Genomic DNA, 25,956 nt, shown 5'->3' with positions numbered 1-25,956 from the left:
AAAACATAAATGAACTTTGTGTTTAGATTTGGGTCCCGTTCATAACAAGATACCTTGTTATATATCTGCAAGTATTCCAAAAATTTTTTTAAAAATCTGAAACACTTCTGGTCAAAAACTTTTCAGATAAAGGATATTCAACCTGCACTACCATTCTAGATAATTTTATTCTAGATGCACAGGAAAGATGTTACTTTACTACTTAGAATGGATGCCTTAGGGCATTAAGGCCTAATTCTCTCTTGGCACCTTCATTGAAAAGATGGAATACATCAAGTGGCTCTGCAGTAAGATTTTAGCTGTATTAATCTGTTACTACTAGTTGTATGAATTATGGAAATGAGGTAACTGCTCAATTAAGCAGCATTGTAGAATACTTCTCAAGGTGAATTGCATGTAACAAATTCTTTATGTTCAAGGCAACCTAAATTAAGAGTTTATATGAAAATAGAAGGTTCAGATTTCTGATTGATAGTGTACAATCTTGGAGGAGGAGGGTGTTGCCTTATAGTTTTTCATTCCATCAAAGAATGCTCCTCTTGAAATGCATTTGTATTTATTTTTTATTAAAGTATTTATTTCCAAAGGTTTATTAGACTTATTTTTCTAAGGAGTTACATTATTTATAAATATATTTAAATAAAGATACATTTATTCTAACATTCCTTAAGAATTAAGCACACTGTATAATTACTTTTAGAAAATTAGTGAAAGTTGTAATTTTTCTGTGTTCCCCCTTTTGTGCTATTTGTACTAATTAGGTGCAGAAAATTCTCTTCTTTTTTTTTTGGAGTTGGAGTCTCACTCAGTTGCCCAGACTGGAGTGCAGTGGCCGCTCCCGGCCACCTCAGCCTCGCCTGCTGGGCTTCGGCAATCCTTCCACCTCAGCCTTCCGAGTAGCCAGAATTACAGGTGCACACTACCACGCCCAGCTGATTTTTTTGATTTATTGTAGAGATGAGGTCTCGCTACCCAGGTGGGTCTCGAACCCTCGGGCTCAGGCAATCCACTCACCTCAGCCTCCCAAAGGCGCGGGATTACAGGCTGAGCCACCGAGCCCGGCAGAAAATCCTCTTCTTAAAATCTGCTTTTAACCTTCAGGTTGCTGATATACTGGCTTCAGTGGGTTCATATATGTTTCAATTGAGTAGAATTTATTTCTTAATCCTCAACTGTCCCTTTTTTGAAAAATTGAAACAAAGATTTGTCTGATACTGTTAAGTTGTAACAATAAATTGGGTTTTTTTTTTTTTTTTGCTTTTGTAAGGCAAGTGTGTTGTTTAAATTATTGAAAAAGTAGAATGAGCTTATTGTATTTCTGAGCCAGAAAGAGTTCAGTGGTTTGCTAATTAAGATGGAATTTTTTTTTTTCTTTTAGGTTGACAATTGCATTTTTTGCACTCTCCGGACTGGATATGTTAGATTCCTTAGATGTGGTGAACAAAGATGATATAATAGAGTGGATTTACTCCTTGCAGGTCCTTCCCACAGAAGACAGTGAGTGAGTTTTTAGCATTTTCTTTTTAGTGTTTCTGGGTGTACCTGGCATAATATGTGTTGTACTGGCAAATCTTAATGTTTATATATATTCTGTTGACATATTTTATTCATCCATGTTTTCCTCGTAATACAGCACTCCCATTCTGAAATACAACATATAACAAATCCAATCATTAATCTCTTGAGAAAGCAATTTAGAATTGTCTGGGATTAAATAGAGATTCACACTTGTGGCACCACACTGTTTTGTACACTTCCACATTGATGACTGCTTGTTATCTGTAGTCGATATTTTTGCTTAATTAGTTCTGACACACTCTTGTTTTCATTCTGAATTATTTTTTGTTTATTCAGTGAAAAATTCTTTGCCATCAAAAAAGTTTTATTTCAATCTCCTGGTTATGTGCCTTCCAATGCTTTATTTATGCTTTTCTTTAATGGCTTTTTTTTTTTAATAGTTTAAGTGAAAGTCTGAGTTTTTTTTTTAAGTTAAATATTAGAGAGATGTAAGATTCGTATTATTACATATTCTGCTTTTTTTTTTCCTAAAAATACATGCCCTGATCAAATAATACATTGTGGTTTCTTAAAGAAATGGATCTCACTTATACACTGTGGCACATAGAAAGACCTTTCTGTAAATTTTTACTGAAGTATATGTTTATATAATTTTTATTAAAATTTTACTGATATTCATTCTTCTGAAATAAAATAGCTGTTGTCTCTACAGGAAAGGATAGACGATAACATTTAATGAGAGAACGCATACTATAGGTTATAGTTTTCAGAACATTGGTCATTTACCATATTTCCTGTATCTTCTCCAGCTTTTCTCTTCCTCTTTTCTGTATTTTCAGAGCATCATTTGACTCCTCATATTTTCTTACTCATAAAGCATTTGCAAACTGAGTATATTTTCTGCAACTCATAGATTTGTATTTATACTACTTTGTGATACCACATAAAATCTAGGAATTAAAAAATCTAAAAATGTTTAACAAAACCTGGAAAATATAAAAGAAAAATTGGATAGATTTAGCTAAATAAATATATAAAAATTTTGTGCAGTGAAAGATAACAGAGAAAAGTGACAAACTTGCAGAATGTTGTGACTATACATTTAATAAACAAAATGATGGTATCCTGACTATAAGTAATTCTAAGATTGAGAAGAAAAAGATATATTGTCCCTTAGAAAATGACTAACTTATGAATAGGTAGTTAACAGAAGAAGTAAAGATAGTCAGTAAATATGTGAAAAGATGATTAACCTTATTAGGAATCAAGGAAATGCAATAGAAATAACAGTTTTACATTCTTTTTTACCTAACCCGTCAATTAAGCAACAAGTTGGCAAGAATATAGGGGGAAGAATACTTTATATTTTGTTGGTGGAAGTGAAAATTATTACAACCTTTTGAAGGGCAATTTAGCAGTATAATTTTTTGTCCTGTGTGACATATTCTCATGTGTCACATAATGCATTGAATAGTAGCACCATAAAGATAGGTCCACCCAGAATCTCAAAATGTGATCTTATTTTGAATAAAAGTCTTTTTAAGTTGAAGATCTTGATATTAAATTATCCTGGATTTGGGGTGGGGTCTGAATTCATTGACTGGTGTCCTCATAGGAGAAAGGAGAGGGAGATTTGAGACACAGAGGAAAAGCCTATGAATTGGAAAGGTGTGTCAACATGCTACAGAATGCCAAAGATCATCCTCAGCCATCAGCAGTTAGGAGAGAAGTGCAAAACAGATTCTACCTCACAGCCTCCAGAAGGGAGCAACAATGCTAGCACCTTTTGGACTCTGAGCTCCAGAATTAAGAGAGTAAATTTCTGTTTATTTAAATTACCATGGTTATGATCATTTTTTACTAACCTCAGAAAACTACTACGTGTGCAAAAATATATATGAGGAATGTTTGTCTGGGCATTTTGTTTTAGTAACAAATTAGATGCAAAATAAATTCTCATCAGAAGTGAAACAGTTACATTAAACAATGACCCAATAAGAATACTATGCCATAGTAAACTAATTGAAGTTGATCTGCAAATATACTGACATGAAACTCTGTCTATCATATATGGTTAAATGATAGATTAAAAATGCATCCAGAGGTGCTTTGTTTTAACAATCTGAATATAAATGTACAGGCAAAACTCTAAAAGGATACATAGAAAATCTTCATGGAGAGAGAGGTCGATGGAAGGATAAGATACTTTAATTTTTTATGTATCTGCATTGTTTGAATGCTTACAATAAATATGTTTCTGAATTTAAAATTTTAAATTAGAAAAAGGCTTAGCTTAATCTTTTAAAACAACAAAAATAAACAATTACAAACTAAAAGTTACATGGTCATACACAAATACTTGTATTTTTGCTAACAGCAGAAATAATACTGAACGTGATTTGCTATTTAATAATTTTCAAAGCACTGCCAAATATATAATAAATGCCTTATCAGATTTGTTCTTAAGTGGCCTGCCACAGAAGAGGAAACTGAGAGGCAAAGTGATTAAGAGACCTGCCTGATATTAAGTGATAGAGTTGAACTGAAACCTGGGGCTGCTGGCTCCAGCCTCAGTGTTGCTTTACTGTTTAAGTATATAGGTCTCTAGTGGAAACTATCATGTGTGGCACTTAAGAACATTGTGAATTTTTAATCAAAATTAACCCTAGCCTCCACTTAACTCCAGCATTGTAAAGACCCTATTGGTTTCCTAGTAATGAGTGTGTGGTCAGAGCATTAGAGGGTTGAGTCCTTCTCATCAATCTCAGAAGGAAATATTTAGGAAACATAAGTGATCAGGTTGGAAGTTGCATGAGCCCTTCTTTGATTAAAGGAACAACTAGAGAACTTGAGAGCTAGAATGGAGCAAGAAGTACTGTAGCCATCATTTTAGAAATGAAGATATTAATGATTTGTCTACCACTAGTTAATACTAGAAGCAAGAGTCAAATGCAGTTTTCTGCCAGTCTTTGGGTATTTTTATTACATTTGCTGATTCAGAGCAATAGGTGTCCTGTTTATCTCGTGTGTTTTTCTGAGAAACAGATTTTTTTTCTTTTTTGAGTTGGAGTCTCACTCTGTCACCCAGGCTGGAGTGCAGTGACAAGCTCTTGGCCACCGCAGCCTCAACCAGCTGGGTTCAGGTAATCCTTCTGCTTCAGCCTTACAATAGCTGCTCAACCAGCTGGGTTCAGGTAATCCTTCTGCTTCAGCCTTACAATAGCTGGAATTATATGTGTGTGCCACCACACTCAGCTAAATTTTTTTGATTTATTGTAAAGATGAGGTCTCACCATGTTGTTCAGGTTGGTTTCGAACCCATGAGTTCAGGTAGTCCTCTTGCTTCTGCCTCCCAAAGTGCTGGAATTACAGGTGTGAGCCACTGCACCTGGCTCAGATTTTTGTCATGGGAACTCTGAAGCTATCTTCTAACTTTAAAGAAAAAATAAATCTGGAATTTGTTTCTTAATTGATCCCATAAATAATTTGGATTAAGAGTTTGGAAATGTAGGCAAGAAAACTTAATATTAAAAAGTAAAATGTTTAGTGGTTTCATTATTTAGTAGATCTTTCAAATTGCTATTCTTGTTTAACGTAACACTTAAGATGTAAGTATAGTATCATGTGGCTAAATCAAACATTGCGAATTTTAAAAATTATAGAGCACCTGTTTTTTGGAAACATTACAGATCGAGAAATTTTTGCAAAGATAGTCCCACAGTGTTTGTTTATGTCTCCAACTGTCCCTAGTCATACTTCATTCCATAGATCTTTTCACAGTTTAGCTGCAATTCTAAATTCTCAATTTGCTATTTTGTTGAAGGAAATACTAATAAATCACTGTGAAAGAAAGTCTCTTGCCTGCCTTTTCTTGAATTGATAGACATCCAATTTTGAAATTAATCTGTGTTATTTATAAAATATATAGAGAAAAATATTTTTTTGCTATAAAATTATTTATCTTATCTGGGTCTTTCATGGCATTTTTAAAGGAGGAGTTAATAAATTTGGGATGTATAAATAAATAAATAAATAAAATTTGGGATGAATTGTATGTTTATACATAGTAAGTGTGTCCCCTTACTATGAAACTATGTTTCTTGAGACCTGTGAGTAACTGTTTCTATAGTCATAAAATAATATATTTTTATTTTTCTTTGTCTTTTTTTTTAGAGACAGGATCTCACTGTTTCACTGTTTCACCCAGGCTGTAGTACAGGTTCACAGTTCACTGTAACCTCTAAGTCCTGTGCTTAAAGGATCCTTTCACTTTAGCCTCTTGAGTGGCCAGGGTTACAGGTGTGTGTCACCATGCCTGGCTAATTTTTAAATTTTTTTTGTAAAGACAGGATCTTGCTATTTTGCCCAGGCTGGTCTCCATCTACTGGTCCTCCCACCTTGGCTTCCCAAATTGCTGGGATTACAGACATGAACCACTGTGCCTGGTCTATGTTCATAAAATATAAATGTCCATTTTTAAATTTAAAAATAGCCATTTATTTACTTGAATTCTGTTTGCTTAGTGGAAAAACTTGTCTTTTAAAATGAGGATTAGTAAGTCCAGAATGTGATCAAATCAGGTTTTGAATTATATTTAAGCATAATAATAACCACCATTATTAATAGTGCGTGATATTTTAGCCCAAAAATTTTTCTTTATTAGAAACACATAGTTACAATTTAAAATATATTTTTATTTTATTGTTCACAATACAGTATACTTTTTATGAAAAACAATTGCCCTGGTTAAAATAAGCCTTTTAAACTCTAAAAGTTTAGTATTCTGTAAGTTTATCTTTTATCTAAATGTATTATCTTTTAATGCTTGACATATAGTTGATGTTTATTATAACCTTAGTTGTAAAACCCTAAATTTTAAAGTGAGATATGATCCATTCAGGCATGTCAGCTGTTTTTCATGTGCACACATGTAAATAAAGGAATTGTTTTTCCTGGTAGTTGATTGTTAACACATTATACTCTCTAATAATATGCCCTTCTGCATACACATAAACACACATATATGTATTATATCCAGGTACATATTCCCATTTTTGCCTGCTTCTCACATCTACTCACTTTTCATTTTTCTTAAGTAATCTGGATTTTTATGATGTATTGATGAAAACTACTTCCGTGTAGCAACATAAACTGGTTTGACTTTATGGTTCTGCAAAGGTGAAGGATGCATTCACCAAATCAGTGGTTGTCGATTCTGACTGTGTATCAAACAGGCTTTGCTTTTCTTTTTTAAATATTTTTTTCCAGGCCATACCCTCATTGTTTTTATGCAGGTGTGGGATGGAACCCAAGAGGTATCTATATTTTTTTCTAACTATGCAGTTAATTCTGAGGGGCCAGCCAGACCACGTAAAGAATTTCCGTTTGTTTTGCTACTGTTGAATGGGAACACTAGATGGTGCTATTTAATAACCTCCAAAGAAGTTTAAATTTTACCCAGAGTATACATCCAGTTATAAATTTGGAACGAATTGTATGTTTATACTTTAATGATTATCATGAAAAGATAAGCTTACTAGAATTATAAAAGAAAGACTCCAACTCAAAAATAAATAAATAAATTTGGGATGAATTATATGTTTATACTTTAATGATTATCATGAAAAGATAAGCTTACTAGCTTATTATAAAAGAAAGCACAATAGGAGACAGATCTTGACAGGAACTAGAAAGGAGTGCCTAATGAAGTTTTTGAGTAGTGAAAATGTAAACTATTAATGAGCATCATTTAAAAATATTAAATTTAAGTGTCTGACTGGTAACTCAGTTTAATGAATAAGTAATTTTACTTAGATATTTAACATTAATCAGTTTACCATTAGAAATCTTAAGATCTCTTCTTGTAGTTGTTAATACTGAAATAAACTATTTTCTTTATCCAGCTTCATAGACCACAGGCAGTTCAGAAGAGGGCAAGAAATACTACATTGTCATTTTCATATCCTGTGACTCTGGTGCTTAAGAACATAAATTATTTTTTCATGATAATAGTGCGTACTCTCCTTTTTGAGAAGAAAGAAAAGACACTTTTATATTAAACTTGATAATGTGCAACAAAGCTATAAATTTCATGTTTCACTTTAGCTTAAATATAATTAACTGATTTTGACTGGTTTATTAAGCCTTGGTCACTGTGCTAAGCACAATCTAAACAAGTCCTTTAACCTTTATAAGAACCCTGCAATATATGACTGTTATTAGTTAAAAAATGGAGGAAACTGGCTCAGAGAGGTTGTTACTTGTTTAGAGAACAAAGTACTAGGATGAACAGGATCTTGAGTTTGAGTTCAGCATTCATGCTGTAATCTCCTAACCTTATATGGTATTTTTGAGCATCAGCATTTCTGCTGCTCTACAGAAATATTGTTAACCAAACTAAAAACACAGAAATGAGCAAACAAATGTCATTTATTCATTTACCTATAAGGAAATTATATTTCACTCAGAAACATATTTTATTGAACCCCTATCATATATCATATATCTGCTTCTATGTAAAGCACCTGAGAGAATAGTCTAAAGTTAACTGAGGATTCAAGAAAGGCTTCCTAATAGGAGTATAAACTCAGAATTGAAAGGTGGAATCAGAGTTTTCCTCTATTAGAAGTAGAAATGGGATCGGACTCAGCAAGTCAGTAGCTTGAAAGGATAACCTTTTTAGAAAGGCAAATTATACTGGAAAATATACCTTTGATACTGCCCCTCATCCAACTAGAGAAGGATTAAACAAGTGATGATAAAAGTATCAAAGCACCCCTAATTTGCTAAGGGAGAGATAATTTATTTTTAAATCATAAAAGTGTAACATTACATCTAATTTGGAGTATGTGTGGTGTGTTTGGTAGAATTCTAAAGATGTCTCTCCAGGATTCATATCCCCTAGTTATTCAGCCAAATATTAATCTAGGTACTGCTGTGAAGGGACTCTCTGAAGATTGGCATCAAGGTTATACTAATTAACTGACCTTAAAATATGGAGATTATTTATAGTTGATATATAAAATGGGCTCAGTATAATCACATGAGCAGCAGAAGAGTCAGTCATAGAATTGCGAGTAAGAAGGCAGAAGAGGGAAGGGACAGCCAGAGAGAGGCTTATCATGAAAAGAATTTGAGTACCTTTGCTAGCTCTTAGATGAGGGGCCATGTGCAAGAACCGGCAAGAGAGGCTCTAGGAGCTAAAAAGGGTTCCTAGCTGACAGCCAGCATAGAAACATAGACCTCAGTCCCATAACTGCAGGAAGTTGATTCTGTCAACAACTTGAATGAGCTTGGGGGCAGATTGTTCCCCCAGAACTTCCATAAAAAAGAAAACACCTCTTATCAACAGGCTGCCTGAATGAAACGTAATTGTACACCTAACCCTTAACTGTACCCCACAAAACCATAATAAAAAATACTGATTAATTAAAAAAAAAGAATTAAAAAAAAAAAAAAAGCATAGTCTTGCCAACACCTTGATTTTAGCCTGGTGAGACTTGTGTTAGACTTCTGACCTTACAGAACTGTAAGATAAAAATGGGTATTTTAGGTTGCTAAATTTGTGGTAATTTGTTATAGCAGCAATGATTTATACAGAGAACAAAATTCACCCTTATTTGTAACCTCCCACACAGTTAATATTATTTTCTTTATTTTTCTCCAGGCTTTGCCAGTGTTTACCATTTGCTTAATTATAATCATAATGATACACATAAATTTTTGGATCCTACTTTTTCTCTTAACTTGACCAAATAGTTTCTCCATGTTGCTACATAGTTTTACTAATTATTACTTCTAATAGCAGTAGAGTATTCCTTTTAGTAGCTACAGCATGATATACTTAAACCTATAGACTTTTATGTTGCTTCTAGTTTTTCACCATTATTAGAGTACAGTGCACATTTCTGTGCATATAATCTTTCTCATATTTGCAGTTGCTGGAATAGATTCTCAGGTATATCATTACTGGGTCAAAGGATATGAGAATTTTTGTGACTTGTGTTATATATTGTCAAGTCTTAAGTGGCTTATCAATTTAAAAGTCTTAAGCGGGGATAAGAGAACCATATTCACTGAAATCATTATCACCATTAGTATCTTTTTAAAAATACATTTTTCACCAGTGGTGAGAAAATGATTGATGGAGAATTTTAAATTTAATGGTTCCTATTTTGTTCAAATAATTCATGTATAAGTTACCCTTCTAAGTATTTAGAAAGATAAGAAGCTAAGTGCCTAGTTTGAACTAGTAGAGTAAAAAACAGTTATAATGAATGAGTCATGTACCAGTGATAAGAGATATGAAAGTAGTTCTTCATATGAGCTCCTCTTTTTAAACCAAACTGATTTTTTAAAATCAGCAGTACATTTACTGTCTGCTGATAATTGCATTTGTACCTTCTGCACCTATCATGCTTATTTTCTAAAAACTATTTAAAACCATAATTATTATGGAGGTGAATGCTTCTTAAGTGCCTAACTTACATTTCATTGATATCTTGAAAAATGAAGATTTTTAGAAGAGAAAATGTGAATAAACATTTTGATTGAGCAGAGACTAAGTGTAAACTTACAGTGTTCGGTATACTTCAAAGCCAAGCAGGTTATTGGACTCAGAACGAAGGTCCATCTAATACTGAAATACAAAGTACTTATTTCTTCTGTGACTTTATAACTTTGACTTGCTCATACGTAAAGAAGCAATGAGTTGGGAAGCTAGGATTCTAGATCCTGTTGTGATAACTATTGCCTTGAACATGCCACTTAGCCTCTGGACTTCTGCCTTCTGTTCTAAATATGTTGATCACATGGAAATGGTCTTATAGAAGAAGTAGTATGAAAGCATTCTGTAGGCAGTGATGTGGGATATGAGTAAAAGATACGTGGTAGGAAATCATTATTTTGTCTGTGACTGGTGGAAATTAAACGAGAAAATTCCCGTAAAGCACCAAGAATGAATCTGGCACATGGTAAGCATTCAGCATTAGGTAGCATTAAAAAGGAGACAATGACAAAGCTTATGTACTAAAATACTCTGTTTCTGAAAGATTGTATAATTAAACTGCTTTAGAATCTGTACAAAAAATAAGATGTACTTTAAATAAGCACATGTTTTTATTTTCTAGGATCAAACCTAAATCGCTGTGGTTTTCGAGGCTCATCATACCTGGGTATTCCATTCAATCCATCAAAGGTTGGTTCTGTTTGGGTCAGAAAGAAGAAGAGGGAATGTGTGGAGGTTTAAGAGAAAAAACTAGACGTTATACAGAAAGAACCAGGTTTCTAGGCTGCTGTACAGCTAAATGTTGTCTGATAATGTATATTATAAAATGAAACACTTTAAGGGAAACCTATACCCACCTTACTTCCTGGAAGAACGCAGAACATATCCACCCAGAAATTTCTATTAGGTTGTATTAGTTTACACTCCCACCAATAGTGTAGAAGTATTCCCTTTTTCCCGCATCCTGTCTAGCATCTGTTGTTTTTTTGAGTTATTAATAATGGCCATCCTGACTGGAGTTAGGTGGTATCTCAGTGTGGTTTTAATTTACACTTCTTTGATGACTAGTGAGGGTGAGCATTTTTCATGTGATGCTTCATTTCTTAGGAATAAAAGAAAAAGTTCATCTCAAGTTATTGATGAAGACCTGAGAAGCAATTCATTTGATGACTTTCATGGCAATAGGCTTCTTTAGGGTTGTGTCCAGAGGCTTTGGTTCTAGCACATGCCAGTATTTAAAAGCATCAAGTCCTAACAGAGTGAGGGGTATTTTTTCTTTTTCAAAGTAGCAGACCCAGCACAAACTTTGTAGGTTTTCCATCTGTGAAAGTTTTTCTAAAGTATTTTCTTACAGTAGAGAATGGAGAAAAACTTTATCATTTTTTTCTAAAGCGGCCTCACAACACAAACTTTTTCTTTGATGGGGGTCAGTCTATGTATTATTTCAAGCCAGTATTGTGTTATACTGAGTATATCAAGATTTATATCCACTTGAAGCTAAAGGTAAATGGAATGCTACCAGCTTTTGCATAATTTACTTCAAAATTTTGGAATAAATAGTAGGGATTTTAGAGAGGATGACATGATTTGATAGAGGCACTACTTGAGTTTCTTCCTTTCTTCCAAGATTAACTTGCCTGTGTCTAAGTCACATGAATTCACCAGTGCCTCTAATTAGGTTTCTCATTGCACTTAGCAGGGAATGTCAAAACAACGTTTTCATAAAATTTTTCCCTTTTTTCATACAACTTAATCCAGTCCTGAGAAAAGGTAACGTCTTCATTTAGTCAAAATGAATAGGCTATCTGGGTATCATAACATTGGTAATGATGAGCATTATACAGTACTAGACCATATGCAGATACATACTTATACTTATGGGAGCAAAACAGTGCTTTAATAACATTACTTTTAAAAGATGACCACGAACCTCTCGCCACCTCCCAGACAGTTTCAAAGTAATAAGAATAAAATTGAAGAAGCCATTTTTGCTATTAGTTCAGAGTTTCCTGAAACCCATTTTTGGACTCTTCATTCACCTGGTCAGTGTCATCTTCTGGGGAAGCTATGTCACACTTCATGCTGAATTCTGAGTGGTAAAGGAGCTAGAAATTCCAGAAATCATGTAGTTGTCATTGAGGGTAGTGGCTGAGAGTTCAGGAGACAAATGAGGCCAAGAGAATCTGAGGAGGCACAGGATTGTCCAGTACAGTATATAAATAAAATAGTGTCACTGATTTTTTTTTTTCTATAACCACTGAACTACCTGTGGACCATTGACTGATACATGTACTTTTTGAGAAACACTGATGAATTCTTCCAACACACTATTGTTACTATTTTCCTTCACAAATATCATTCTATTAAATTATGTATTGTCCTTAATATACATGCCAGGATTTTCTTCTCTAATTTGTTTTTACTTTTTCTTCAACCTGTAATGCCATCTGTCCATCTGTGCCTCCTCTTCTGCTGCAGAAAAGAATCCCTGCTTAAATCCATGTACTATAATATCTTCCGTATGACCACTTACTGCATTCTACTTTGTATTGTAATTATTTGAGCAGACTCTCTTCTGCCCTTAAGGTCCACATTTGATTTATGTTAGATTTCCTACAGTTCTTTTAACATAGTAAATGTTTAAGTACCAAAGGTTGATATGTGCTTTAGGAGTTCTAAGAAGTCTGTTGTAAATGTGGAATAGAATAGCTAGGAGAAATAGAACTTGAGTTCTAAAGAGGAACTTAGAATGAAAGATGTCAAGATGTAGTTTACTTGGTATATTTGTGAGACCATACAAATAATTATGTACCTACAGGTGGATAGGTGGAGTTGGTTTAGATAAGGGGTATTGAACACCATGCAAACTCATTCTATAAGGAGCCACAGAAGGTCACTATTGAGGAAAATTGTGAGATTAAGTCATTAGTGGTACCAAGACCTTTTTTGGATCATGACTCTGAAGACGCAGTGACCCTTTTGATATTTGCCTTGCCATTTATATCATCATTAAGATAACTAGCATCTTTTCAGGTAGTAACTTATTTAATCTTCACAATAACCCTATGAAGTAGGTATTAATATCTTCATTTTCCAGAATGAGGAAAATTAAGCAAGCCAATAAGAAGTAGAGCCAGCATTTGATGTCTTTCAGTGTTTGTAGAAGTTTACATTTATTATAGAAGGCAAAGGAGTCTGTTGTACCAAGGTACAAATTTTATTTTATCTTTCTACTATTATGACCCATTATTCTAGTATTTGAAGCAGTTATTGGTGAACCCAACTAAAACAGAAGGGAAGCCTATGCGAAGATGAATTAAGAAGATACTCTTATTGAATCAAAAGTAAACCTTCCTCAAATTAAGAAATCAGTTAGTATTATGTGAAACTTGATGTTTTTCCAGTGAAATAATCTTTTAAGATAACCATTTGGCATAATAAGTCATTTTTTAATTCCAATTTTATCTGTCAGTGCCAATTCCCAGAGTCTTTAAAGGATATCTAACATGAAGTCACATATTTTTAAAAGCTTAAGAAATCTTTGATAACTTTTTGTAGTTGCTTTTTATTGAAACAGTCAAATCAGTCAAACTAATCTGACCCATATTGTGATAATTACTAGGAGTTTCCTAGTCAGACTTCCTAGTTCTGCTTAGACAATTGCTAGTTTAATAATCTTCCCTCAGTAAGGGAAAATACTTTTTTCAAGCAACACCTACCTATTGGTATCTAAATTTTAAACGTTATGCTATTTTATTTCTGACAATTTTTCAATTTTAGTACTTGGAACTCTCTTTGCATTTTTTTGGTATTGTTTTGTTTTTTGCTATTCTGAGTGCTGCTGTTTATTAGGGACTCAAACTTTGTATGAGAGCAGTGAATGAAAATAACTACTGTGGTATTTAATTTATCTTTGTACTATATAAAGTCATTTTGATTTGTTTTATAATCTTTTTGTCTGAAAGGCTATATGCTTTTTAAATTTTATAAGACTTAAATTATAAGTGATAGAGTTGATTAAATATAAAGTTCAAATAATGTGGTTTAGACGGGCACAATGGCTTATACTTGTAGTCCCAGCGACTCAGGAGGCTGAGGCAGGAGAGTCACTTGCGCCTCAGAGTTGGAGGCTGCAATGAGCTATGATTGCACCACTATACTCCAACCTGGGCATCAGAGGAGATGGTATTTTTAAACACACACACCACACAATTTGGTTTACTTGAATATCATAACTACTTACATAAAGTTTAAGGTTCCTAAGATAAATTAAAAATTAAGTATCCTGGAGTGTATACAGTAATATTTATGTTGAGACATATATAAAATGGAAGCTTTTCTCAATTAGATTTCTGTACAAACCAGTATAAGCAACATTTAATTTTACTGTGTACTAAAACTTTGGGACAAATTTCTTAATGAAATAAGTTTTCATTTCACTTTATTAAATAACATTATGTTATTTTGAATTTAGAATCCTGGAACAGCTCATCCTTATGATAGTGGCCACATAGCAATGACCTACACTGGCCTTTCATGCTTAGTTATTCTTGGAGATGACTTAAGCCGAGTGAATAAAGAAGCTTGCTTAGCAGGCTTGAGAGCACTTCAGCTGGAAGATGGGAGGTATGCGTCATTCCTTGTTACTTTGCTTTTAATAAAAATATTTTGGAACTAACAAATGGATGCAATACTATAGTGAATCTTTAGAGAATCATACTTTTATTAGTGCCGTGTAAAGTTTATTGTGTACAGAAAGAAAGTAATCCAAGATTTCCTGTATGAATGAAAACAAAAGTAATTACAATAGCAAAATTCTCTTTTCATTTTTTTTAACTAAGACAGTAGACACAAACTATTGAATAATTTCAGGGTTGGGATCTACTTTAATTTGCCTTCTAAATGAAAAATGGATATTTTGAAGTTAAGTATGCATTTAGTTGGAACATTTAATTCCTTAAGACATACTGATTGGGGGAGAAAAGGGTGAACATTGAATGTTATATTCCAGTGTAGGTAGTTTCAGTGCCATTTTTAAAGGATAGAAAAAGGAGTTCATGTGTTCATTAATATTGGTGGTTCATGTGGTGTGTCTAAAGAAGAATCTTCCTCGAGCTTTAAGGTGGAAAAGTTTTCTTAAGTCTCTGAAATGATAAAGCAGTAGTGATGCAATCTAAGGAAAAGACTACGAACAGATCCAGCTATGTTGTTAACTCTTCGTGCTCTCTCTACTGCTATCTCTGTTTTCCTGTTAGTGTTTTCAAAACACTGCTGCTGATGAGGGAAAAATTAATGTAGACATATAGAGTAAATTGACATTAATTGGAAATACTATGAAGCTAAATATTTACCTCAACTATACAGGTGACTAATACTTGAATATTTCAATATGGTCTTTGATTTCTGCTACATTACTCTTGCTTATAAATAAAGAGATATGCAACACAGGTTGATACTTCTCTAAAATGAATTAAATATGTAAAGATTAAATTAAAACAGTAGGATTGATCGATTAATGGTTAGCTGTATGTACACTTAGAAGAAATTTCACATAGAAAACTTGGACTTGGAAATTTCTTACTACCCAATATTTCCCAAATTTTGTCTGCTACTTTTTTTGCCATTCATTCTTAAGACAATGTGCTGCAGCTGTCCCTGGCTGGGAGCAAATAGATTTACTCTGAGTGGTAGCATCTGGGAAGGAATAACATGGAAGTCTATAAAACTGCCCAGAAATCAGAAGTTTAGAGTAGAATGATAATTTAGAGATAGTTTTATATTCTAGTTAATAGTCCTATTCTTTAGATTTTTGTAGTTAATAGTCCTATTCTTTAGATTTTTCTATGAGTGCAGACATGAAGTTTTTCTAAACCCTCTGTAAGGAAATTAAATTATAGCCTAGTGTTAATAGAAAATCATATTGTTATTATTTCCAGTTTTTGTGCGGTACCTGAAGGCAGTGAAAATGACATGAGATTTGTGTACTGTGCTTCCTGTATTTGCTATATGCTCAACAACTGGTCAGGCATGGATATGAAAAAAGCCATCACTTATATTAGAAGAAGTATGGTGAGTTATGTTGACAAAATAGACTGTTTAGATTGTTGTTGCTGATGTATAGGGGCTGCATTATAATGTATATCTCATCTCTTGCACAAAGAGTTTATAAATAAGAGCAGTAAGATATAATCTGATTTTCACCTAAAGAAGCAATGTCTTTTTTTTTTTTTTTTTTGAGTTGGCATCTTTCTTTGTTGACCAGGCTGGAGTGTAGTGACCCGCTCACGGCCACCCCACTGCCGACCTGCTGGACTCTGGCCATTCTTCTGCCTCGGCCTTCCAAGTCTGAAACTATAGGCTCACGCTGCTGTGCCCAGCTAATTTTTTTGATTTATTGTAGAGACGTGGTCTTGCCAAGTTGCCTGTGCTGGTCTCAAACCCACGGGCTTAGCCAGTTCACTCACCTCTGCCTCCCAAAGTGTTGGGATTAAAGGCTGAGCCACCGAGTCTGGCCAAGAAGCAATGTCTTTATCAGAAAGAGATTAGTCAGCCTTAAAAGAAAAAAAAGAACTAAAATCTAAAAGACAAATGTTGATAGCCTGTCTTAGCATGAGTTAGTGGAGAGTCCTGTCAAGCAAACTGGAAGATTATGGTATCTTTGGTGAAACTATTCTTATAATGTTTTTATTGGTATTAGTAAGGAAAACTTAGCCTCAGCCAGACTTATGCTTCTTTGCTCTATTGTTTCATCTCTATATAGGAGAAATAGAAGTGTTGCTTCCTAGGTTTATTATCTCCCAAATAAGTTTTTAATTTTCAAGATTAGAATTTTTTAGGCTGTTAACTCCACTTTTACTAGGTAGTATTTCAAAATGAAAATGTCTATGAGTTCTTAGAAGAAAGGAGGGGTTTTTTTTTGTTTTTTGTTTTTGTTTTTTTTTAGTTGGAGTTGTTTTTAACTGAATATGTAACTGTGGATCAGATTTTGTAGAATTTATAGCACAAACCTTGAATAGCCAGCCTTTGGATGCAGAAAGAGGAGAACCTTAAAGGTGCATTAGAGCAAAAGAGATTTATGTTTGTTAGGTGGATGGGTAATAAGCATTTGGGTAAAGTAGTACAGAAGTAATTGTCTTCTCAATGCATTGTATTTGGAGGCACACCATATTGATTTGCTTCTTTCTGCTTGCTTGGTTAAGGTGGTGTGTGCCAGAGTTTTCTCTGTAAAGATGGTAAACCCTTTGTAATTATTCAGAGTGAGATATCTGGAGACTATGTAAATATCTGCCCCTCATCAAATTTTTATCCACTAGTGTTGTTAGTATACATTGATGATTTTCTAGCCTAGCATCCCTCCTGTAAATATCTGTTGAAATTCTGTTAGAAAAAAACATGTTCTCTGCCTCTATTTATTTACTTACTTACTCTAGATTCTTATTTTATTTGATAGATAACCTGTTACTGTCATTATTTATTTTGATGTTCAGATTGTCCCAGAATAGGCCAATGAGAAACCGTTTGAACAGGCTCTGTGCCCTTTTATCACATTCCCTTTATTCTTTGAGCATCTGCTTGTTTTCTGGCACAAGGTATTCCAGGTTTATCTTCCTTTTTTCCATTCTCAGCTCTGGAATTAGTCATTTATTTGAGGAACCCTGATGTTTCTTACTCGAGGATGTGTTTAAAAACCAGGATCTGGGTACTAAGTGTGCTCATTGGTATTGGCATGTCATTACTTCTAGGCTCTCTTTCAGGCAGAGCTAGGAAATGTATGTATATTTGTGTGTATGCACAGGCATCCCACTTACAGACACCATCTATATTTCTGTATCTATTTATATATCTATGTCTTAAAACCATGAGTCAATATGATACCTCAGATTTCGATCTAACACCACAGGGTTCAGTTTAGCTTTCCTCCTATCATTTGTGAATCCAGTCCCTGACAATGACAAACTTGGCTCCTGTTACCCAGAATACATTGGTTCTTTTTGTTTTGAATTAGAGTGCATAGTCAGAATACTATATTTAAGAAGTACTTAGGTTAACTTTTATCTTCCCCCTTTAATACGATTATGTTATTTATTTGAAATACAGTTATGTTGTTTATTTTTGGATTCCATTTTAGGCTTTCCCCCACTTAGGTTTTCCTTCCCAACTTTGTTAATTTTATTTATTTACTTAATATGTGAAAAATTAACTTGGTTATGAAGTCAGAACTATATCAAAAGAGCATAGTTCTGAGAAGTATGACTAACGCCCCCCCCACCAATCTTCCACCTCTGTTTTAGCCTCCAGCCCCCATACTTACCATCTTATTCCCATCTACTCTGTTAAGTAAACCTTTTCATTAGTTATTGGCTTCTCTTTCCTATATTTCTTTTTAATGAGAAGATATGTATATTTTTATTTCTCATTTCTTACTGAAAAAGTAGCAATCCATATTTTTTGTTTTTGTAGTTTGATTTTTTTCATTTAACAGTATAGCTTGAAAATCACTCCTTATCAGTTCAAAGAGATTTTCTTCACTCTTTTTCTTAGTTACTTATTACTTTACTGTGTGGATGTACTGTAATGTTTTCAACTATTTTACATACAGAGCATGCATTTTACAATTAAACAATGCAGCAATTAATAACCCTCTACATATGTATTTATATGTTGTTAGAGATATATCTTCAGGGTAAATTCCTGGTAGTAGAATTGCTCTTCAGAAAGTGAATGCATATGTAATTTTATTAGATAGTGCCCATTTTCTCCAAAAAGGATGGACCAGTTTGTTTTCCTACCATGAGAATACCTGTTTTCACATAACCTCATTGATGAAATGTGTTATACTTTTTTCGTTTTTGCCTTTTTCTCTGGTGGTTGAAAGATGATGTCTTAATGTATTTTTAATTTGCATTTCTTTTTTCTTCTTCTTTTTTTTTTTTGAGTCAGAGTCTCAATCTGTTGCCCTGGCTGGAGTGCAATGGCACGATTGCAGCTGCCTCACTCTCCACCAGCTGAGCTCAGGCATTCCTTCCACTTCAGCCTTACAACTGGCTGGGAGTAGGCCCATGGCACCACACCTGGCTAATATTTTGATTTATTGTAGAGATAAGGCCTTGCCATGTTGCCCAGAGGTCAGACAGTCTTCTTTCCTTGGGCCACCCAAAGTACTAGGGTTACTTCTATGAGGCATCGCACCCAGTCTTGTATTTCTTTTATTAGGAGCAAGATTAACTGTTCTTAACTCCAGGACCATACAAAACCACACCGTTGGCCGTATTTAGCCTTTGGGCCATTGTTTGCTGACCCGTAGTTCTAGTCTCTTACTTTACCGTTTGTTTTTTTTTTAAGGCATCCCAATTTTGTGTCTATTCTTCTTTGCTTGTGTTTCAATCACTTTTTCTGTGACTGTTTTAATATCATTTTTATTCTCTTTGGTGTTTTCTGCGTTTCTTTAGTGTTTCTTACTATATTTTAACTTGGGACTGTAATTCCTTAGGTATCCTGTAATTTAGTATTCATTTCTTAGATTATTTTGTAATTTTCTTCCATTTCTTTCCTGGAATTAATTCTCTTTTTTTATTTCTACTGTCTGTCCATTTGTTTTTAACTTTTAATTTTCTTTTTATATTTCCAAATGCTTGTTTGAGCGTATGTAATTGAGTTTGGAGTGCTGTATTACAGTTTTCTTCTGATTGATGCCTTTCTCTTGTAAGAGGCAGAGTTTCATATACATTGTGTTTTCATTTCATTTGCTATGTTTTAATCTCAGAGTTGCTTTGTGTATTTTTCTCTTTTTGTTTAGTAACTTCATGGATTTTTTTTTTTCTTACAATAATTCCTAGTTATTCCTCAGTATGATTTTACTGGGTGACTTTATTTAATGGTGGGGGAAGGGGTGTATGTTCTATGATTTTCTGGAAGGAGGTTTCTCTTTTGTTTCTCAGTTATCTAAATTTTGCTCTTTTGAGTACTCCTTTATTAACGAATCTCCAAAGAGCTTGTCTCCCTTCCTTTATAACTTTATTGACCAAAGCTATACCTTTTGAACCCTGTGTCCTTGACTTGTACACTAAATCCCTTCCCTATAGTCAGTGCTGTGCTTTTACCAAGCCTCTTTCTATACACACTATTATCACATTGCTGGTAGTGCCATATTGTAATGATAACCATGCAAGCTAGAATGATGCCAGTGGTTGTAATCCTCAAGGGGAGAAATTATGATTATTCTTTGACCTTTATAACTTGTTGCCAAAAATATTAAAAACCCTTTTTCTGTCAGTTATAAATGTGTAGAGAACATTTATGCCTTAAAAAAAAAAAAAACATGTGCTATGTTAGCCAGGCTGGTCTTGAATTCCTGTGCTCAAGTAGTCCTCCTGCCTCAGCTTCCCAGAGTGTTGGGATTATAGGTGTGGACCACCACACCCAGCCTTAGAGACTTTTTTAAGTAGTAAAATTAATATTTAGTACACTATAATTTAAAACATGAGAAATATTGAGAATTAAAGTGTTTTATTTCTTTATACAGTGCTTTGCCTTATTCTCATTATATAACTTATGATATGGAGTGATCATCTTTTCTGTCTTGGCAAATGATCATACTCCTTTCTAAGTTTGTATCAGCTTCCAACATTTTATCCTTTGTGTTTTAAATGTTGTGAAATATCTCAGAGACTTTCTTCATATGTGAAGTTTTTTGCCAGTAGTGGTTCTCTAGAACGTCTTCATCCTTTTCATCACAAACACCTTTTTTTTTTTTTTTACTGCATATCTAGAGTCTCTTCAAATAGCAACATTGTCATCGTTTCCATAACAGCTATTTCTTCTATAACTCTGTTTGATTTCAATTTCATTTCTAGTGTTACTGCTTTTTATTTATTTGCTCTACTTCCATCTTTTGGTTATATATATATTTTTAAAAAGTCACGCAAGTTTATCTCTGAGAAACAAAGAGAACAATCGCATCCTTTGCTCTTTGTGTGTTAACTGAATGACGTGCAATGAACAATTACTGACAGACTGAAAAAGGTGGTATGATCAATCACTGATTATGATGTACATTTGTTAATGTAGTGATTTGTGGACTGAAGAGGTAGCAGTGAAGTTTTGTACTTTATGCAACCACTCACAGTTAATATAACACAGTTACTTATATTTGAACCAGGTGTTATTTAAATCATGGCAACTGGAATTTGTGCATATCAGAAAATGAGAACTGTTCATATTTTCATACTTAAGGTAGACTTCCTCGTTTTAGGCAGTAATTTTAGGTCAGTCTCAGACCTACCATTAGCTTCCCTCCTCTCTCTTCCTCATTATTTTTTTACAAGTCACCCTTGCTGTCTGCGAAGATTTGTCAGAGATGTGAGAGATGGATTGCTGGGATTTGATGTTTCTTTTTCTATATATGGATAATCTGAAGCTTGAGCAAGTCTTCTTCCTTTGCTTAGGTTTTAGTTTTAATAAGTTTTACTCTTCTTCTTCTCTTTTGATGTTGGAGGATATGTAAAGAGATTCAAATCTAGGCAGGCATTATTATTCTCAGGGACTCCCAACTGTCCCCCATTAGATTTGCTTCATATTTGTAATGTTCTGTAAATGTGAAATGCTTACATTTTCCTCCAACTTATATATACTTATAGTGAGAGAGGTTCAGAGCTTTTATTGGGTAGAAATTGAATGAGTAGATAGCACTCTTTGAACAATTTATTCTCAGAATGTGTCGAGTATCTATACTTAGTGATTTGACTTGATGAATGGACAAGATCAGATACTTGAAAATGCTGAATTCTACTTCTCTCTGGGGGAAAAGTGCATATTTTGGAAGGTAAAAGAAGAAATAAAATTAGAAGAGACAGAAAAACTTAGTACAGTGGTAACTTATTTATTCATGTATTATTATCATGATTATTCCCTTATTAAATTGAACAATGTTTTTCTTTTTCAGTCCTATGACAATGGGCTGGCACAGGGAGCTGGACTTGAATCTCATGGTAAGACATCTTAAAATAAGTGAACGTGTAGTTTCTTTTGTTCCTTAAACAACATCTTGGCATCTTCAATATAGAGAACCTCAAAAAAAGAGAGAGAACCTCAGAAGTTTTCCTCAACCCTTGGTGTGGCCTGATTATTTCTTTGTCAGCTTCTTCTCTTCTGACATCATTTTGTCTATTTGAAGCTTCTTGGGCCAGTAATCATTCAGGGATTATTTAGGCTAGAATGTTTATACAGATTATTTCTTACACTATTGTTAGAAAACAGCATGTTTTCTTCTTTGGCATAACACTAAAAGGTTAGACCAAATAGATGCAAAATGTTAAACAGGAATCAGTAAGTTCATGAGGAAATGAAAATGTTTATTTATCTTCTTAATATAATTATCCTTAGTCATAGTCACAAAACATTTTGCTGCTTAGCATATGTTTCGTACAAACATTAACATAGTCTCTTCTTTCAAGCTTTTTCTCACTTTTGAACCAGGATAGTGAGATGATAGTCACTAAGTTTGTTAGCACTTCAGTAGTCTGAACTGTCTCAAATTGAAATCTCTATTCAGTAGTACATAAGCCTCTATTCTTTTCTAGAAATAAAGAACCCAGATCTTGGAGGCTCTGTAACTGAATTTCAGTTTTCTCTTTATCACAGCAGTGTTCTCTGTGATTGATTATCTGTCTTTGCCCTCTTGCTAGCATAGTAGAGTAAAAACACCTATAGTTAGGTTGATGTTTGAATCTCAGCCTTGACGTCAACTATGTAACCTTGGCTCTTTGCTTAATCTTTCTGAGGGTTTCCTCATCAACAGGGTAGAAATTGTTTTATTTTTCCATAGAACTGTTGTAAGAATTATAAGTGGTATGGGAGAAAGTGATTTGTAAACTGTAAAATATGTATAAAAAGATTTTTAACATACTTCCTTTGACCCCTGTATCTTTGTATGTCCCCTGGGACTTGTCTTTCCTTCTCTTCTCACATCTTCACTCCCTCCTTCAATTTAGATATTTGTAGAGTATGTATCTCTAAGGGGTATATGGAAGACTCTTAGATTTTCTTCTGAAGCCATACTGCTATTATGACATCCTAGTTCTTGTGTGTGCCTTAGTCTATATGAGATTGGGGATGGGGGGACCTGGCAATAGCAGTTATGTTACTGGTCATCACCATATGATCAGGAGAGATATAGTTGTACAAAGAGGAAATCTTATGGCTCTGAGAATTTCTGAGAAGCCAAGTACTATTGTAGATGGTGTTAATGTACACTAGGACTGAGGAGTCACCTCACATGCACAAGAGCTGTTATTTCCAAGAAATTGGAATTATATCCTCTGGTATATGAAATAGAGAGGGACTGCCCAAACATCATATTCTTTAATGGGTTTTGTCAGGAAAAAAATCATCCTGAGTTGAGCAAGTCAGGATTTGGAGTTGGTATGACTTAAGCAGGTTGCACCCATCAGGATCATCAGTGACTACATTTCCCGTCTCAAGGCTTACATTTTCCGTTTATCTATAAATTTGGCTTGATAGGTTTGAGCCCTAAAGCCCTAGAGGAGGGTGCTTTAGTCATAGTGCCACAGTATATTGGTATATCTCAAATAGGATATAGGCATGCCAAATATTGCTCCCTCAGCCTTTGGGACAACCGAGTAGACCTAAGTATCTGGAATCCCTGGTAAGGTTGCCTCTGGCAGAAGCCCCGTCTTCAGTGTACCACAATGTAACCTACAAATACCAAATACAGTTTTCCTTATGTGCTCTGGGGTTAGATAGACTGGAAAGTATTACCCTAGAGATAGCCTCCCTTCCCTCTCTCATCACTATCTACACTAGCAGGTGAAACCTCTTCCTAAAAAGTAGTCCTGCAGTTTGGACACCCTGTTAAGTTCTCATGTTCTCCCTTTTTCTTCTTTTTATTATTAATCTTTTTAGATATGTGGACCAAATATAGTAAAGAATGGTTTGTTTTTCAATTTTCCATGTAAGTCTTCAGCAACTTAAGAAGTTTCCCTTTGAAAGTCATGAATGATCTGCATTTTAAATCCAGTTTCTTTTTCTCACCCCTCGTTTATTGAAGCTATTAAACTCCCCCCTTTCTTGAAACATCATTCAACTTGTCCCATTTCCTGATCAACTTATCTCTGAGTCCTTTACCATCCTTGTTTCTTCCTCCCACTGTCTACCTCAGCCCAGCTTTCATCTTTTCATTGGATAGTTCATCTTCCTAAATCTCAAGGATTTCATACTTGTTGTACATGGAATCCTTCATCCCCGTCCCCAGCATACACCTGGCTTTCTTTCACATCCTTCAGATATTGGTTCATCTGATAAGTTCCCTATTTAAAATTGCAAACCACCCACACACACCCCCACCTCCCCCATTTAGAATTGCAAACCAACTGCATACATATACCCCATTCTCTAACTCCCTTTCTGATTTATTTTTCCAGAAATATCACTTATTATAAGGAATCTATATTTTATCTTTTTGTTTATTATCTGCCTCTTGCCACTTAATTTAAGCCTCGTGAGCACAGATTTTTGCCTGTTTTGTCCAGTGGTATTTCCCCAACACCGGTAACATGCTTGACACATGGTTGAATAAACTGACAAATGGCTCTTTATCAATATCTCTTTGTTGATGGCACCAAGAACTGTGTTTCCAAATCTGTACTGTTGTTTCTGCACTGTGTAACCCCCTTTCCATCTACTTGCCAGGCCTGTCTCCCTTGATGGCACTTCACCATCTCAAACTGCTTACTTTTAAGACTGTCATTCTCCTCTTTTCTTCCTCCCTGTTGTTGCTATTTAGGAATGTGAAATAACTTACTGTCAGATCTACTGATTTTCAGAGAAGCCAACAATTCAGAATTTGGAGTGTTTAGTCTCTTATTTGATTTTTGTTCTTAATTTGTCAATCACACCTGTTGTCCCCCATAGGTTATTAATTTATAATCCCTATTCTACAGACTAAGGGAAAAATAATGTATTTATTAAGCAGCTGTGATGTGCCAGCTACCATTTGATACATACAGTCTTATTTAATCCTCAGACCAGCCTTTTGAGAATAGGCATCTTTGTATTAGGCAAAATTCAACAGAGAGGTAAAACCGATGAGTATTAAATAATAAAGGATTTATTATAGGAATATGATTTTACACAATTGAGGAAGAAGATGGAGAAGTAAGAACCTAAAAGGGGTAGTTGGAGGATCAGGGAAAAGTCAGTGACAGGCTATCCTGAAGCACTGGTACGGGTTGACAAATCAGACCTTGGAGGGGAATCTAGAAAACCAGACACAGTCACTGCCATATTGTGACTGTGGTGGAAAAGTCTGTGTAGGCCTGTTGCTCCTGCATCTGTTTGTGGGCCCGACATCACAAGGGCAAGAATATGAATTTGAATGCCAAGTGTATGGGAGAGTAAGGGCAAGCTAGAATCTATCAGTACCACTGCCTTCGTCACTTACCTTTTCTGACCATAACCAGGTACTAACTGCTACTTCACTTCCACCTTACAAATCTTGCACAGATTTCTTTAACTTTAGACCAGACAGGGAGGAGTCTGGAAGCAGTATTCTAGCTTAGCCGAGTTGACACAATACAAAACTACCACAATAATTTTTGTCATCTTACTCAGAGAAGTCACTTGCCTAGTAGGCTCACCTATCAGGTAATTGTAACCCACTTTAAAACCCTGTGCTTTTTCAGCAATGCCATCCTGCACTGGTTAAGTAAGTCTCTTAGCTTAGTCCTCAAGAATCTAATTCTAGCCTGGTTTTATAGACCCCACATGTGAATAATCCCTTCCATGTACTCTATAGGTTGTAAAGAAAACATATTCTCCAGACCTTTGCACGTGCCTTTTTACCTGTGGATCTGAAATGCTTTGCCTCCACCTGCTTCTCCTTGTTTCCCTTTTCTTTTTTTTTTTTTTTTTTTTTT

The 25,956-nt window shown here is 34.5% G+C and overlaps 1 protein-coding gene across 2 annotated transcripts in view; it reads left to right on the top strand.

The window, feature by feature from the left end:
- PGGT1B (protein geranylgeranyltransferase type I subunit beta) overlaps nucleotides 1–25,956 on the top strand; it is a 49,491-nt gene that overhangs the window by 8,062 nt on the left and 15,473 nt on the right. Inside the window, exons 2-6 of one of the 2 annotated variants that reach the window (XM_008067298.1) lie at nucleotides 1,379–1,497; nucleotides 10,647–10,714; nucleotides 14,499–14,650; nucleotides 15,961–16,093; nucleotides 21,966–22,011. In XM_008067298.1, coding sequence (XP_008065489.1) covers nucleotides 1,379–1,497; nucleotides 10,647–10,714; nucleotides 14,499–14,650; nucleotides 15,961–16,093; nucleotides 21,966–22,011 — 518 coding nt within the window. The remainder of the gene's footprint in view (nucleotides 1–1,378; nucleotides 1,498–10,646; nucleotides 10,715–14,498; nucleotides 14,651–15,960; nucleotides 16,094–21,965; nucleotides 22,012–25,956) is intronic. The other variant, XM_021717213.1, reaches the window with a different exon arrangement.

Source organism: Carlito syrichta, unplaced genomic scaffold (assembly GCF_000164805.1).
Source record: "Carlito syrichta isolate Samal-C Ts95f unplaced genomic scaffold, Tarsius_syrichta-2.0.1 Scaffold309472, whole genome shotgun sequence".
Taxonomy (NCBI): domain Eukaryota; kingdom Metazoa; phylum Chordata; class Mammalia; order Primates; family Tarsiidae; genus Carlito; species Carlito syrichta.
Note: the sequence above shows the minus strand (reverse complement) of the source record. Positions and strands in the feature narration are given on the sequence as shown.